Source organism: Pleurodeles waltl, chromosome 2_1 (assembly GCF_031143425.1).
Source record: "Pleurodeles waltl isolate 20211129_DDA chromosome 2_1, aPleWal1.hap1.20221129, whole genome shotgun sequence".
Classification (NCBI taxonomy): domain Eukaryota; kingdom Metazoa; phylum Chordata; class Amphibia; order Caudata; family Salamandridae; genus Pleurodeles; species Pleurodeles waltl.
In genome coordinates, this window is record NC_090438.1 from 885,261,604 (window position 1) to 885,279,087 (window position 17,484).

At 43.1% G+C, this 17,484-nt stretch overlaps 1 protein-coding gene across 4 annotated transcripts in view; it reads left to right on the forward strand.

Moving 5' to 3' along the window:
• Positions 1–17,484, forward strand: part of LOC138269492 (cadherin-10-like) — a 1,023,955-nt gene that overhangs the window by 957,039 nt on the left and 49,432 nt on the right. For all 4 annotated transcript variants that reach the window (XM_069218802.1, XM_069218801.1, XM_069218800.1 and 1 more), the window contains one exon: positions 13,427–13,678. In XM_069218802.1, coding sequence (XP_069074903.1) covers positions 13,427–13,678 — 252 coding nt within the window. The remainder of the gene's footprint in view (positions 1–13,426; positions 13,679–17,484) is intronic.

A 17,484-nucleotide genomic window follows, 5' to 3' on the forward strand; every position in this document is an offset into this window, starting at 1 on the left:
TTGTCTTTCTTGTGTGTAAGTACTGTGTGATTACTGTGGTATTGCAAGAGCTTTGCATGTCTCCTAGTTCAGCCTTGGCTGCTCGACCTGCAGCTACCTCTAGACAGCCTGGCTTCTAGACACTGACTACATTTCACTAATAAGGGATAACTCGACCTGGTATAATGTGTAAGTATCTTAGGTACCCACTACAAACCAGGCCAGCCTCCTCAAAGTTATGCAGTTAGCGTCATTTTTTGCTTGCGGGAAACTACCTTGCATCAATGAGATGCAAGGTAGGGGTTCCCATGCAAAAAATTATAAAATGGCCTTAGCACTATATTTATCTGCCCATGCTAAAATCACACATGGGGGAAAGGGGAATTAAATAACAAGCTTAGCGCCAATCTTTAACAACTGAGTCAGGGCAGGAGTTAGGGGACTTGTGGGCCTATTTTCATGGTCAGAGACCACAGAATGGGCCCACAGGTGCCCTTCCCTAGCCCCAGGGACACTCCGACCCACACCAGAGGATGGGGGGACCCCATCTCAGGTAAGAAAGGTAAGTACAGATAAGTATTTTCAATTTTGTTTAAAAGTGCCATAGGGGGTCTAACTTGAGTCCCCCAATATGGCACTGGGCCCAATATGGTGATATATGTCCCCTGGGCATGGCCATTGAGGTGGTAGGCATAACACATGTCTTTACTAAGACAGGAGTCATGTCCATGGGGATTGTACGTCAAAAAATCGTGCTAGTCTGGTTAGAGGCATTTTTGTGCCTCTAACCAGACTAGTGTCATCCTTTGATGCACAACCCTATGCCTGCCCCACCCAGCTAGCGTCCTTTTTCATGACACTAGCTGGGCCTTACTGTCGGCTACCGTAATTCCATAAATATGACGCCCGGCTGGCGTCTTGGAATGGCGCTAGCCAGCAGTAAACATTTTCACACAAAACTGCGACGGCGCAGCTTTGCGTGAAAAAGTATAAATCTGGGCCTAACTGTTTCAAACTTTTCACAAGTTTCCAAAGTTTTTGTTGAGCAATGCTCGTTTGCAATTTTATCTAAAATCTATGTCTCCAGAACCCTCCATTGGATTTTGTTCATCAAGGTCTCTAAAAATTCATAACAAAATAAAAAAAATTTTTTTAAATTGATCTCATCTTTCTTTCATGTGTTGTGACTTTCTTATTTCATTGGTTGGTGCTGTTAAATGCTCGGCAATATCCCAAAATAAAATGATGGATGTTGAAACTTTTCAAACCCTCACCAGCAGTCACAGATCTGGGTTTAATCTCTTGTTATTTTTGCGTGCCACGTCAACCCTTTTTGGACCCAGCTATATGCAAATCAGTCTTGACCCTGCTCTCCATGGGAGCAGTACAGCCCAAAATGCCAAGCCAGGTCCTCCCTGGACAGGACTGAAGCATCCTACGACCGGTTTCAAGGTATCACCCTTCATCAGCCAGGCTAGCTTGAATCCAGTGGTGCAGCAAGCAAAAGACCCACATCTGGGCATATCCTAACCACTGAAGGCACACAAGGCAATATCACAAAATAAAATGATGGACGGAGTGTTGAAACTTTTCAAACACTCACCCTCAGTTACAGAACTGGGTTTAATCCATTTTTATTTTGCTTGCCACATCACCCCAGTTGGGACCCAGCCATATGCAAATCAGTCTTGACCCTTCTCCCTATGAGAGCAGTCCAGCCCGAACTGCCAAGCCAGGTCCTCCCTGGATAGTGTCAACAATGGATTAAACCGAGATCTGTGACTGGGGTGAGTGCTTGCATTGTTTAGCACTCCGTCCATTATCCTTTTTTATTGCTAAAGTTGCCCTAAGTGGGAAGGGCACGCCCAGACGTGGGTCACTTGCTCACTGTGCCACTGAATTCAAGCTAGCCTGGCTGATGAAGGGTGAGGTCCTGAAACCAGTCCCAGGATGCTGATTTCCAGTCCAGGGTGGACCTAGCTTGCCAGTTCGGGATAGACAGTTCCTATGAAGAACAGGGTCAAGTCTGATTTGCATATGGTTGGGTCCAAACTGGGGTGGCACGGTGAGCACAAGAATGACAGATTCAACCCAGATGTGTGACTGGGGGTGAATATTTGCACTGTTCAGCACTCCGTCCATCATCCTTTTATATTGCTGTTAAATGCTTAACACATACTTCCTTTGCTGCGTTTTACTGTTCACAGCCACGCCTACCCAGGGTTGAACTGAAGTTTAAGTAAAAGAGTCTGACTGACCCAAGATGGTATTTGTGAGAGTACTGGATGATAAGACCCTTCAGCCATATCATATAGTACATCCAAATCCTCACAGGAGTGCTGAAGTGGAAAGAGGTAAGGTGAAAGATATGTAGAAGGGTCCGATAAAAAAGAGACTACGGGGGTCATTCTGACCCTGGCGGCCGGTGGCCGCCAGGGCCACCGACCACAGGAGCACCGCCAACAGGCTGGCGGTGCTCCCAAGGGCATTCTGACCGCGGCGGTTCAGCCGCGGTCAGAAAGGGTAAACCGGCGGTCTCCCGCCGGTTTACCACTGCCCGTTGGAATCCTCCAAGGCGGCGCAGCTTGCTGCGCCGCCGAGGGGATTCTGACACCCCCTACCGCCATCCTGTTCCTGGCGGTTCGCCCGCCAGGAACAGGATGGCGGTAGGGGGTGTCGCAGGGCCCCTGGGGGCCCCTGCAGTGCCCATGCCAATGGCATGGGCACTGCAGGGGCCCCTGTAACAGGGCCCCGCTTGTATTTCACTGTCTGCTTAGCAGACAGTGAAATATGCGATGGGTGCAGTAGCACCCGTCACACCTTCCTACTCCGCCGGCTCGATTACGAGCCGGCTTCATCGTGGGAAGGACGGTTTCCCCTGGGCTGGCGGGCGGCCTTTTGGAGGCCGCCCGCCAGCCCAGGGGAAACCTCAAAATACCCACCGCGGTCTTCCGACCGCGGTACGGTATTTTGGCGGCTCCCGCCGGGCGCGCGGTGACCGCGCCCGGCGGGAGTCAGAATGACCCCCTACATGTCTAACATAGAGTGAACATAACAGGTGCGACTAAGACACTCATAAGACCATTAATATTTGACAGGCCTCAGCATGAGTACATTCACTGCCTCACAATTTCAGAATTGTAACATTTTCAATATTAATTATTTTCAACAAAATCATTATTGTTACTCATTTATTGTCAACAACTAACAACCACTGACAAAGTCAATATGTTGTCTGGTTTAAGGTGTCTGTCAGTTGTGTTATATATATTATTGCAATAACAGAAAGTGCAGCGAGATAGCAACTATTCACAATACGGGAATCTTTAGTTTACATGCTTAAGCTGCATCCCTCTTTGAGCCTCCACCCCACGTTTTCTTTATCCCACCTAAAGCCCTGTCGGCACATATTTCTATATGACTGCATGCAGCCCGCAGCTGTGGGTGTTTCTCCAAGCCTGATTAGTACATTTTCTTCCAAAGTCAATGCCGCACACAGTGCAAGAAACTGGGCAAGCACGGACTTCAAAGGGCCTGCAGTTGTCACACCAGCAAGATGCACATTATAGTCGCCGTTGAACATATTTAATGCAATGATATATGGGGCTTTATTCAATGTTTTTAAATATTTCAAGACTACTCACACATCCACGATTCCTTTGTAAACCACCTTGCTTTGTCACTAAGGAGCATATTTATACTCCATTTGCACTAAATTTGCATCATTTTTTTACGCATATTAGACGCAAAACTAACTCCATATTTCTATTTTGACATTAGACACGTCTAAAGTAAAAATATTGGAGTTTGCACCATTTTTTGGATGTGTGAACCTACCTTGCGCCAATGAGATGCAGGGCAGGAATTCCCATCTAGAAAATGATGCTAACTCCATAGCCCCATATTTATCCCCCTTGCTAAAATGACGCATGGGTGGGAGGAGGGGCTAAATAACGGCACAAAGCTTGCTTTTCACCATTATTTAACGCTTGGGTCAGGCCAGGCGTTAGGGGACCTGTGGACCTGTTTCCATGGTTAAACATCATGGAATGGGTCGACCGGTGCCCTCCTCAAGCCCCAGGAACACTCCCACCCAAACCAGAGGACAGGGGACCCCATCCCAGGTAAGTAGTGTAAGTATGGGTAAGTATTTTTTTTTAAAATTAAAGTGCCATTGAGGGCCCAACTTGGGGACCCCATGCATGGCACAGGGTGTAATGGCCATGCACATGGGACCCTGGTCCCCTGTGCTGGCCATTGTGGTGGTGGGCATGACTCCTGTCTTTCTAAGACAGGAGTCATGCGGTATGGATGACAGAAAATGACTCTAAGCTGGTTAGAGACATTTTTCTTGCCTCTAACCAGCCTAATGTAATTTTTTGGTGCAAAACCCCTTCTTCTGTACCACCACCCCCACCCAGCTACTGTCATTTTGTTTTTATGCAAGCTCGCCCTTTGCACCGGCTTGCGCCATTCCATAAAATGGCACCTAGCTGGCACTCAGGAATGGCACAAGCAGGTGCAAAACTTTTTGATGCAAAACTGGGTTAGTGCAGTTTTGCATCAAAAATTTTAAATATGCCCCTAAATTCTTTATTAAAAATTGCTTTCAAATGTAATTTTTGGTACTCTTTGTGCCCCCCACCCCCCCCCTCCTGCCCCTTTTTTGCAACCAGGCTTGCTCGTTTTGCTTGTTACTTTAAACTCATCCACAATTTTTACTCCCCATTGTTTTCAAATGTTACCCCTGCTTATATTGCACAGAAGTTCACAACCTCTGGTGGTTCCTGGCAAACCTGCACCAGGACGCCCTCAGACTTCAGACTAAGAAGTGTAAATAAGTAAAAGCAAGGCAGCAAGTCTCTTCCATCTATGCACCCAGGATTTATAACAACATACTCACCTCCATCAGGAAAGACCCAACACTGCTGAGATTTAGGAAAAAGTTGTAAACCTGCCTTTTTAAAGAACATTACATCACAATGCATTAACTGTCCACGACCCAACTGCCACTCACTTACTTTATTCTTGTCTTTGGTCCTCTACACTCTAGAAATACTACATACATACATACATTGATTACACAACATAAGAGGGACACATGACGCCACCCAAAAAGATAAAAAAGACAGCATACATATAAGAACCATGAAAGAAAATAATAGCATACTAGAGTATATGGCTATATTAATAGAAGGAGAAAAAAGACTCAAGCCCTTATTTTGAGGTGATCTGAAGGTCAAAAATCATGATTTATGTCAAGAAAGTGATTTTCTTTTCTCTGCTTTTATGTTGACTTTTCAGTTTAAAAGAATTTGGTAATATCATATCAAATAATACACCATTACCAGGTCTCTGCATGGGAAAACCATGCCCTTTTGCATAAGATACAACTGACATTAAATTCACACCAATGAAATTGAAAAGGCGCAGAAGCACTATTTTCACAAGCGAATCTTCTTCTAAATTGAAATTTGTGTTAATATCATTATTACCAATCGCAGTAATGCAACTACTGATATGGGAGTTGCTAATTGTTAGAGAAATAAAAATGATCTATGTTAATTCTACACATAATTTTTCACAGAACGTAAGACATATTAAATACAAATATTATTGTAGGTGGATGTTTAAGAATTATTATTTTTAATTTAAATGCATATATTTTAATAATTGTTTTTTTAATACACATTTAATTTAATAGTTATGGGAATAATAATAACTATTTTATATTAGAATGTTTTCATTAAAAACCAAATATATAAACACCTTATATTTCCCTGTACTTTACCATATATGGAGATCTCAACCTATGTGTGAAAAGTTACCAATATTTACTTTACACATGTAAATCCTGTTGGAGGGGGCTCTGCTAGAGGGTGGGAACATGTAAGTATGCACTTAGGTCTCAAGCTGCAATCCAAAATGCTTAAGTGTGAAAATGTGTAGATGTGCACATACTTACAGACGTATATTTACACATGAGTAAACATAAATATGGAAATTTAGCTTTTTAAATCAGGCCCTGGTTGTTTCCTCAAAAAATTGAGGTCTATGCACAATCTGCATTTTGTAGTATGTGAGGGAGTACTACAGTAGCACCACTCACATGGTACAAAATACTATTCACAAACATAATGACATCACCAATAGGTCTGACTGGTTTTAGTGAAATTGCTTAACAATGCATGCATGAGTTTGTATGAAGGTTGTGGATGAATGTGTCAGTGAATGCTGGGGTTGTTCATGTGGTGGACAAACTTTAGGGGTAGATGAATACTGAAGAGTGTTTTTGGGAGAATGTGAGTTGGTGAGTTATATAAGTGGGTATGCATAATACACATGGGGGATTACAAGTGGATAGGTGAGTATGTGAAGTTAAACAAATACTTTTTGAAGAGGAATGGAGGGTTTCTGATGGTGAGTGAGCGACTGAGTGCTGGTAGGTGAGTGAATGGATGAGTGACTTGACAAGACTATATAATTGTCATGGTAAAGGCATGGGTAGGTGAATGTATGTGATTTGGAGCACATTTTGCATTGACTTAGTGGTGAAATGCATCACTTACAAAGTCTCTTAATAATTAACTAAATTAATTAATTTCCATCAGTGAGTGGGTGGGTGAATGTGAGTTGGTGGATTGAATTTGAATTGTGTAAATGAGTGGGTCGGTGAACTATCTAGTATGGGTGAGTGGATGAGTGAATGTAAGATGTGTTCGTACATATGAGTGGCTGGGTGTTGAAATGTGTGGTGCAATGTCTGGAAAAACACGGTGCTCAAGAGTAGCTCCTCTCCTATAATTATGACTTATTGAAAGTGTTGAACCTGAGGGTTTAGGACAGGATAATATACCAAAACTGTCACAAATTATAACTCCAAAGACTAAAAAGAAAAACAGAAATAAAATGAGTTTAATGTTCATAACATACATTAGCACTGCAAACTCCATTACAAATGCCCCATCCTCATGTTGAGCGGATCTCTCTGACTGTAATCTATTGGGGACTCTGAACAAAAAAGACTTCTGTGGATGGGTCTGATGCTTGTCATTCCCCGCACCTCCGCCACCACACAGGCATATGTGGCAAAAATGAACTGTAGTAGTGCAATGGTTACTGAGCCAAAGGATTGTGAGTGGAGGTGGTTTGATGGCAGATACTTACAATACAATGCTGAATAATTAGTGCTTTTTGTTTCTTTTTTTCAGTCCATTTCCAATAACTAAGTCAAAATATTTGTACAGGTCTACAAAAACAAGTTTGCCAATGTTTATTTCCCACAGCTGAAACATAAAAGTACAAAAAATATTGTTGTTCAGCAGAGAGAAGGTCGATCTGATTCTTGAAAGTATCAGCTTTACGTTTCGGCTTAAAACCTTGAACTGTACTTTAATACTGCAAGCGCAACAACCGAGTCTCATAAATGTAATGAGCTGAAAGGCAGAAGAGTTTAACAGCAATTTTATGTTGTAGAGTTCTTTTAAGCTTCCATGGCTTGAGCATCCTAGGCTTCTGTGGCAAGACAATAAATTAATCTTCACTTATCTGCTCTTAAGCTGCTCTTTGCTTCCTTGCTGATTTTGGTGTACTCGACTTGAGCTTTTTTTACTTTTGTTCTGCTGGTGATAACTGCAAGTTTCTTTTCCTTTCTTTCTTGGATTTTACCAAGGACCCAGTACCTCCTGGTAGGTTGATGTCACTGTTTCTTTGATCTTCTCCCACTGAGTTTCTAGTGGGTCTCTGTCGTCCTCTAGTTCTTGCAGGACTTGAAGCGTGTTACTTTGGGGATTTCGTTCAGGGGCGTTGTGATAAATCACTGGTGTTGGTTTGTTGGTTTCATCCATGCTTTCTTCAGCTTTACCTTTAACCTGGCCACAACAAGCTGATTGTCTGACACCACCTCTGCTCCTCTCATCACTCTCACATCTTGCAGGGACCTCCAGAACTTCTTGGCAATGCAGGTGTGGTCAGATTCTCTGTTGAATGGTCTGGGTACACCCACATTGCCTTGTGTATTATTTTGTGTGGGAATGCAGTACCACATATCTCCAGACTGTTCAGGTCACAGAGTACTGCAAGACTTTTATCATTCTCGTTTCATGCCACCAAGGTCATGGTTGCCATGACTTCCTCATACCCAGTGTTGTCGCCTCAAATCTTGGTATTGAGGTCCCCCATCAGTACTGTATGGTGGTCTCCTTCAATGCATTTCTTTACAATGGACTTGAATAGCTTGCAAAATCATTTTTTTTTCTTCATTTTTGCTATCATTTGTAGGTGCATAAAACTAGATACCATTTATGTTGACCCTTTTTTTCTTTGTGAGGAAGGTTGCTGTAATGATTCTGGGACTGTGGTCTTCCAATGCAGTATGAGCTCTCTTGGCTAATGCCATTAGCATAAGTGCTACTTCCTGAGTGTGTCAAGCATTCCCTTCCTCATTTACAGAATGCAGCATCATTCCTCCTGGATCCAGTCTTTTCTGTCCGTTCTGTGTCTATCTGATTCGCTGATGCCAAGCAGGGCAAGGTGGTATTTCTTCATCTCCCCTGTAACTTGGGTGGTCTTGCCTGTCTCAAACATGGTCTTTATGTTCCATGTCCAATGGTGATTGTCTTGCTTTAAAGCAGGTGTATCAACTTTGTTGCTTTCAGGGTTCTCTAGCTTTCACCACAAGGTGCCATAGCTCTCTTTGAAGGATATTCTCCTCCCTCCAAGGCCGGGATGCATTACAGTAATCAGAAATACTTCATTAGATGGTAGATTGTGTGGCAGTAGCAAAACTAAGAAATAAAACAAGTTTCTTTCAATAACTCTGTTGCTACACCCAACTTCAAATCAAGTTTCATTTGAAGCAAGATATGAGCTGTCTGATAAAATCTAGCACATGAGAGATGTGGTGGCAAACTGTGGTATCTATCACAGGTACTGTTTCAATTTTTTCTGCTGCTTTTTCACCAGACATTGATCTGACCATGACTGGATCTAAGAGGCTTTTATTTTTGGCCATGTGATGTCTCTTGTATTTTTGACCATGTGATATGTCACCTGATAGGATGTTTATGCACATGTACTTGGATGGAGCAAACATTTTCCTTTTTTGCACTTTATTTCTCACTTTCCGTTTCTGTTTCAGCATTACCTTTGAGAACCCTAACCTATTTTGAAACAGGAAATGATCCATATAAATGTGCTCTTGACCTAGTATACAAAATCGTGAAATGTTGTAATAATGAAAAGCATAGACTTGCTATTTTCACACAAACGCAGGTACAATTTTCCACTGCATAAAGCACAGATGATTTTTAAGTCTCTTTGTAGTTACAAAAAATGCCTGTTCTAAAATATCTTTTAAAATTGCATGCATTGTACATGGATACAAAGTAGCACCAAAGTGGTGGATAAAGCAGAAATTGTAGCTGTCCTAGCTTTTTAAGGCAACTGTTCTAACCCTGTGGGAGACTGCATATACAGGGTAATTTAAGCATACTGCTTTGATGAGCACTAAAGGCATATATACAAATAATAGAGGCATGTGTGTATTTTTTTTCAAAGATCATTGATGGGCAGTTCTGAAAGTTCAAACTGGAAAACAGCCCCTGCAATCACTAAGCACGCCCACTCACGCATCACTTGCTAAATAATCAACAAGCCCCAAATGTGTTTTGTGGCCAGCAGTGAGAAAGGATGGTGGATTCCAGAAAGCAGCAAGGAAAACGGCATTCAGTGACAGCCAGCAGCAAGGAAGGTAGCAGCGAGGAAGGTGGAATTCTAACAAAGAAAAGTCCAGTCTTGAAACTCCGCATCTTTTCTCACATTCAATATGAAAGCATGTTCTACTATCCATGCTGTAATCTCTCTGAGTGGATCACAGCAAGTGTTATTAATCAAGTGTTTCTGAGTAGGCTCTGGGTATGTGAAATTCACATAATTTGCTTTGGAGTAATTTTGTGAATCTGTGGAAAAATTATGCAAAATGATATGTAATTATACGAAATGCAAGTTCGGGAGGACAGTTTTTGTTTTAAAACAATGGGACAAAATATGCAATTGTCACAAAAAACAATAATTTGTGTTCTGGCTATTCACATTGTTCCCGCGATCCTGTTCTATAATTTTTCTGTGAACAGTGGCGTAATCACACAATGTCAAATCAGGACATAATTTCTGGAATTTTGTTTGGCAAGAATAATGTGATTTAAATTTCGTCCGGGCCTAGTTCTGAGTGACATCAAGTACCAGTGCTTAATTTGTAAATAAAAATGTGCCATTGCCCAAAGCCCTCCTCGTAAGCATGCGGCTGCTACAACTAAGGCCCAAATTTATACTTTTTTTGCACAGCATTTGTGCCATTTTTTACGCACAAGCGGCGCAAACTTACAAAATATAATTGTATTTTGTAAGTTTGCGCTGCTTTTGAGTAAAAAAAATGCCACAAACACTGTGCAAAAAAAGTATAAATATAGGCCTAAATGTGCGAACATGGAATACTGAGGCAGTGTAATCCTGAAGCCATATCAGGCCACTCCAATCCATTTAAAGCCACTCCCTGCCCCTTCAGCTCACTCCTGCAGCTTTTCCCCTTTGTGCGGCTTTTTCGTTTTTCACTTCCTCTGCCTTTCCCACATGGGTTTTTTGTTCGCAGAAAACGCTTGGGGCAGAAAAGTAAGGGGCGTATTTATAGGCCCCTAGCACCACAGGAGCGTCACTTTTAGTGACACTCCTGTGCCGCTAAGCACAGCGCCGTATTTACAAGGTGGCATTAAGCCACTTTTTGTGGCTTAACACCACCTTGTAAATACGGCCCCTTTACACACAGCAGTGTGCGTGGAAGGAGCGTGCAATGGGTGTTGCTGTGGGTGTGCCACAGCAACACCCATTGCATTTTGACACCTCCTGAGATTTATGAAATTTCGTAAACCTGAGGCAGTGCCAAAATCTAACGCTGTTAGCGTTAGCAGGTCGCAATGAGGAGGAATACTTTTATTCCTCCTCGTTTTTTGCTTTTTCATTGCTTGCTGCATTCTGCCGCACACATAGAGAAAGCAAAATTCCAGAAATGATTGTTTAGGTGCGGGAAGATGTCCCTTCCTGCACATAAACAATTATTTGAAAATGATGCTTTTGCACTTCTGTGTGTGCTACACACAGAAATGCAAAAGCGTCATTAGTGATTGTTTTTGTGCAGGAAGGGACACCTTCTCGCACATAAACAATTATTACACCCCTTAACACAGACATCCTTGCACGATGGTGCAAGGATGCCTGCGTTGGCGCTGGCAGCTAAATTAAGCACCAGAGCAGGGGGAAATGCAGGGGTGCACCGTATTCCCTTAAATACGGCGAATCCCTGTGTTTCTAAAGTGACGCAGCGCGGCGCTGTCAATTTTGGCACAGCACCGCACTGTGCAACTTTTCTTTAAATCTGGCATTTACTGCCGGCCCACAAAAATAAGAGCTGGTGCTTCGTACCAGAAACAACAAGCACAAAATAAGCACTGTGAAATACACAATAGTGGAAGAGGGTGAGATGATCAACCACCTTTGTGCCGTCACGTTCGGATCTGTGAGAACCTGGGTGAGGAGGAGGAACAAATGTATAGCACGGGTTACATCACAACATTGGTTAACACTTTCATTAACCACTTTTATGACATTACAGTAGTTAATAACCACATTCCAATCCAACTATTCATGCTAAAGGCTACCAAACGCGATTTTATTCAGCTGTATTTTCAGTGTATGGAAGAAACTGAGAAAGCTCTCTTTGGAAAGCTCAACCCTTCTGCCCTGTGACAAGCCCTGCCTACTCTGGGAGACACCACAGACAGTTTGAAAATCTAACCTCTTGAGACAGCCGGAGCTGTCGGCTGTACGTTCTAAAATGAATGAAATAACAATGTTTGCATAAGCATCAATTACGCTGCTGACTGAAGATCAGTAAAACGTGTAAGCTATGGACACATTCGTTCATGGTGAAGCAACATGTCCATTCTTAATATTTGAGTTTAAGAAGATGGTTGTAGTCGTTTTTAATCACATGAGGACTATACCTCTTGTAACATAATATCTTTTATTATTTTGCACAAAATAAAAACGGTCGTATATTACACCAGTATATCAAATCGGTGACAGGTATATGCTTAGAACTGTGCCTTATTAAATGTCAGGTAAAATTAAAACGATAAAAAGGGAATAATGTTGTAAGTATAAGCTCCCGATCATTGAAAGCCTTGCCTCACGTTGTAAAAAGCTCCTGTTTTTTACGAGTTTGATGACTGCAACAGCGGCGTCAGATCATAAAAAGAGAGATGCGCTGCATGAGGCATGCATCTAGATATAGTCAAAGTAACATTTTAGTAATGTATTTCCTGTTTTTTTTTAAGGAGATTGTGCTGTCACACTAATGTAAATGCGGCCAGGTTAATTTCTATTAACGTTGTAGGATGCAGTATAATGAAACAATATTATATGACTACAAAATCCTTTCTGAAGTCTCGGAATGTTTTTTTTTTTTTTTTTTAAGTCGCACTATGCTAGAAATGCATGGTGTTGCAAAATTAAATTGTCTGAGAAGGTGCTAAGCCTAATTTTGTGAAACAAGGTAGGGGGTGTTACTGCAATGGAAAGAAAAATGTCGGATTACACCATCTTTGTCACCTTCAATGCATTTACCACAAATGCAATGCAATATGGATTACATGTAATGAATAGCCACAAAACAGTTACTGGCTCAATTCCAGTGAGGTGCTCCCTGAGTTGTATGCTGACATACCTACACTAAAATTGAATTTTCCAGCGGCCATTAATGAGCATGCACGGTTCTGACACAGTCTCCACAGGCTGGGTACATTCTGAATCCCTCTGTGCCCTGTGATCCTTCCGAGGACCTCCCAAGAGAAGGTACTGTCTTGGACTGAACCTACAGCTAGTGGCTCAAAACCATGTAGAGACATTAAATATGGTTGTGTGCCAGGAAACCTGTGGGCATGCCCCTTTTGGTGGGCAGGAGGGGGGATGAACAACTACTGCGCATATCTTCTTGAGTGCACTCACCACATCACCTGGTCAAGAGGACAGGGAGTGGTACAAACTCTCACAGAGCACCAATGGGATGTCTCTCTGCAAGACTGCTCAGGGTGATCCTCTTTGAACATATGGTGGCAATATGCACAGTAGTTAAGAAAGCTTTAAATGCAATACCATCCAGCAGTCTAATGTTCAGCAGGCAAACTGCACGCTATATGTTTTCATTAACTACTTCTTGCAGGATACAATGGTATTATTTAAAATTTACACTTATTGAAAGGCTAATCACCTAATAAAGGTGCAACACGCTTGATTAGGTGTGGATTTACATAAAACCGTGTCCTAAATGAACATAAAGAATAGTTCTGTTTCTTTATGAACTACTTTGGACTGATAATTTCTAATTTTGTTACAGATAACACCGCCAGGATTGTAGCGCGACGTAATGGCTTCAATCGACACGAAATTAGTAACTACCTCCTGCCTGTGGTGATATCTGACAATGACTACCCTATCCAGAGCAGTACTGGCACACTGACAATACGAGTGTGTGCATGTGATAACCAGGGTAATTTGCAGTCCTGTAATGCGGAGGCATTGCTTCTTCCTGCCGGCCTTAGCACTGGGGCGCTCATTGCCATACTACTTTGCATTATAATACTGTTAGGTAAGTTACATAAAAGAGATCAGCAAAAGCAATATTATTACCACACTTTGTTGTGTTTCAGTTTGTTGCATGTTTAGAATGTTCTGTTGTTTATGTCTTGAATCACATTCCTTTGACAGTAAGTGATGCCCAGCCACAGAGAAAACAGGAAAAATCCCAGCAGGCTAAAGGGTTGGAAATTGATTTTAGGGCTTCCAGAACAGAAGGGTCAAGCAACCCTGAAAGCAGCTCTGTAGAAGTGATCCACAGCTTTATTATGAGCAAACCCATTATTGTCTGCTGTTTAGAACTACAGCTTTGGAGAATTATGTGAACCCCTTAAAAGGTTGCTACATTTCACTGATTGCTCTTCAGAGATATTTATGGCTTTTCACCCTATACTTTTTCAGCCACAATAGATGGGAAAGTGCACTGTTGACTGGATCATTCAAAACCATTATTAAAAAGGGGACCATTGTAGATGAAACTACGCAGACCTGGAACCGGATACATTTGTTGACTGCCATATTAGCAGGCCTCCTTTGAGTTCTAAGCCATGTTGTATTGCCCATTATATGTAACATAAGAGAACAAGAGGTTAGGCTCGTATTTTAGCATATCTACATCTTTGGAAGCATCTGCATTGATTTCGCTGTCTGCCCAATAACCAAACAGCATAAAATTAATGTGATCTTGAGGATATCGTAAAGGATTTCTAAACTGGAATCCTCCCACATACATGTTCACCTGTCATTGAGTTAAATTTGACAACATTCAAATTTATTATATCACTATTAAGTAACTGTATTTAATGCCTAAACACCGTCTGCTCCTATATGGGTCCTGAACTCACTGTACCTTAGGACTCAAACTATACCTCACTGCCGATCATAAGGAAGCCACAACTGTTCTACAATCACTTGTTTGTCAGTTTGATTGAAATCTTTCAGAGAATATGGAATTGTCAACCAGACAACTAGGACAAGTGTTGAGTGGTAGCTGCTGATCTGAAAGGAGTAGGAAGGTCATATTTAGTATGGCCAGAATGGTGATATAAAATCCTGCTGACTGGTGAAGTTGACTTTTAGAAAATGAGCATTTCTTTGCACTTAAATCTTTCTGTGCCTTACAATCCACGTCTGGCTGGGCTTAGTTGACAGCTCCTTGTGCATTCACTCAGACACACCCCAAACACAGGATACTCAGCCTCACTTGCATACATCTGCATATTGAATGGGTCTTCCTGGGCTGGGAGGGTGGAGGGCCTGCTCTCACACAAAGGACTGCCAAACCCCCAACTTGGACTCTGGAAGACAGGATTGAACTGAAAGGGGACCTGATGCACTTCTAAGCCACTCTTTGAAGTCTCCCCCACTTCAAAGGCACATTTGGGTATATAAACAGGGCCTCTGCCTCTACCAACTCAGACACTTCTTGGGGTAGACACTCTACCTCACAGACACTTCCTGGAGAAGAAACTTGTAACCAGAACTTGCATCCTGTCAAGAAGAACTGCTTTCTGTGAAGGACTGCTGCCTTGCTGTTGCACTGCTGCCTTGCTGCTCTCTGGCTGAGGTGAAGAAGTGCTTGGATAGAGCTTTATCCTGTTCCCTGAAGTCTCATGACCAAAAAGACTTCATCTCTTCAAGAAGAAATCCTGGTGCGCCGAAATTAGACGCACAGCCTGCCAAAAACGACGCACAGCCTGCACCGCGGTGAAACTTTTACCGCACGCCAAACCGGAATGACGCAGCCTGACTTTGCAACGAGAAGATCGATGCAGCGCCAGCGTAGCATCCGGAAATTCAACGCACGGCCCACTGGATTGATGCACAGCCGAGCCGGAACAACGCAGCCCAACTTCCAGAGAGGAATCAATGCAGCGCCTGCTGTGCAGTAGTGTAGGAAAGTCCTTTTTTTTTGCCTGATCACCCCCACTCTTTCTGGATAGGTACTGGTGGTTACTGACTCTTGGCTGTGCCCTGGGTACTGCTTACCAGTCCCAGGGCCAGTGCTCTGTGTAAAATGGATATGCAAATTAGGCTAATTATAATTGGCTAAGTTAACCTACCTATAAGTCCCTAGTATATGGTAGGGCATGTAGGTTTAGGGACCACAGCATAGGTGGTGCACACCTAGGTGCATTGCTGAGGTGCCCAGTGTCATTTTAAAAGCAAGCCTGCCTTGCTGGCTGCTTTTAAATTAAAGTTATATGCAAATTCGACTTTGGAATTAAAGGTACTTCCAAAGTCTTAAACTACCTTATTTTTACATATAAGTCACCCCTAAGGTGTGCCCTATGTGCCCCTAGGGCTGGGTGCCATGTAACTATAAGCAGGGACTTTATAAAAATAGATTTATAAGCCCTGATGAGGTAAAAACAGCCAAATTCGTTTTTCCCTCATTGAAGTAAATGGCCTTCATAGGCTAGAATGGGCAGACTTTATTTTAAATTTTAAAGTCTCCTTAAATGTTACATACCAAGAATTTGGTATCAAATTGATTGTTATAATAAATCCCACAACTTCCAGTTGTTGGATTTAATATAACTAGTGCAGGTAAAAAGTTTAGACTTTACCTATAAAGTTGCCAATTTCAGCTCTGCATTGTTTTTGCTGCTGTGCTCTGATTGGCCAGCCTGCAGCAGCTTCTGCCAGGCTACTTTAATGAGGTGTGAAGTGGCCTGGCTTCACACAAAGGAATGTGCTTGGGGGAGAGAATCTCCCCTCAGCAGATGGTGAGGCAGGAAGGGGGAGGGCTGCCAAACTGGTCTTCAAAGGCAGAGAAGGACATCTGGAGCACCCAGCAACACCCCCACATCCTGCAACCCCAGACAGCTAGGTGCCCCCTTGATTAGATTAGGAGAGGGCAGGAGAGGGGTGTGTTTATGATTTTTAGCCACACCAGTGGGTGGGCTCAGCCAGATCTCTCCTCCAAAAATCAGATTCATCCATTTTGGATTTTTAGAGACTGTTGCCTTCTGGGATGGATTTTTGCCACACTTCCCAGGAAGTGGTCATCACAGGGGGACGACCCTGTCCCTGATTGGAGAACCAGGGCCCCCCTGCTTTTCACCCAGAAGCAAGGATAAAACTGGCAGACCTGCACCCACGCCTCAGATCCCCTCCAGAATTCAACAAGAAAGGAACTAAAGAAGAAGAAGGACTGCCCTGCTGGACCCCTGGCCTGCACCTGGAACCTGCACTCAGAAGGACTGCACCAGCTGCACACTTGGGCTTCACCACAAGAAGGACTTTGCCTGGCTTCAACTGGTTCAAGGAGGGACTCCCTGTTTGCTACAGGTGAAAAATTGCTAACCAGAGTCCCCTGCACCAACTCCTAAAAAAGTGACCAGCTGACCACTGTCCAGTGGCCAAAAAGGAGTTTGCGCCAGGTGCATTCTGGGAGTTGAAGTCCGCACTTCCCAAGGACCATCACAGAACTTCTGGACCCTTGGGGTGAGCTGTGGACCCCAAAAGAACCTTAAAAGAACATCTGGGTGAAGCCCCAGAAGTTTGGAAAAGATTGGAGAATTTTTGAAAAAAAGCTCCATAAAGTGACCGACCTGACGCGGAAATTCTAGCCGGCTTGCCTCAACCGCGACCCGGCCTGACTTCGTGGTTCGTCCCGGTAAAGAAAAACATCCAAAAAAGAGACTAGGGCCCTCATTCCGAGCCTGGCAGTCCAGTGGTACTGGTGCCCAAAGCTAATCCCCGAGTCTTCACAAGACCGCCCGCCAGCCCAGGGGAAAACTCCCTTCCCACGATGACGCCGGCTCGTAATAGAGCCGGCGGAGTGGGAAGGTGCGACGGGTGCAGTTGCACCCG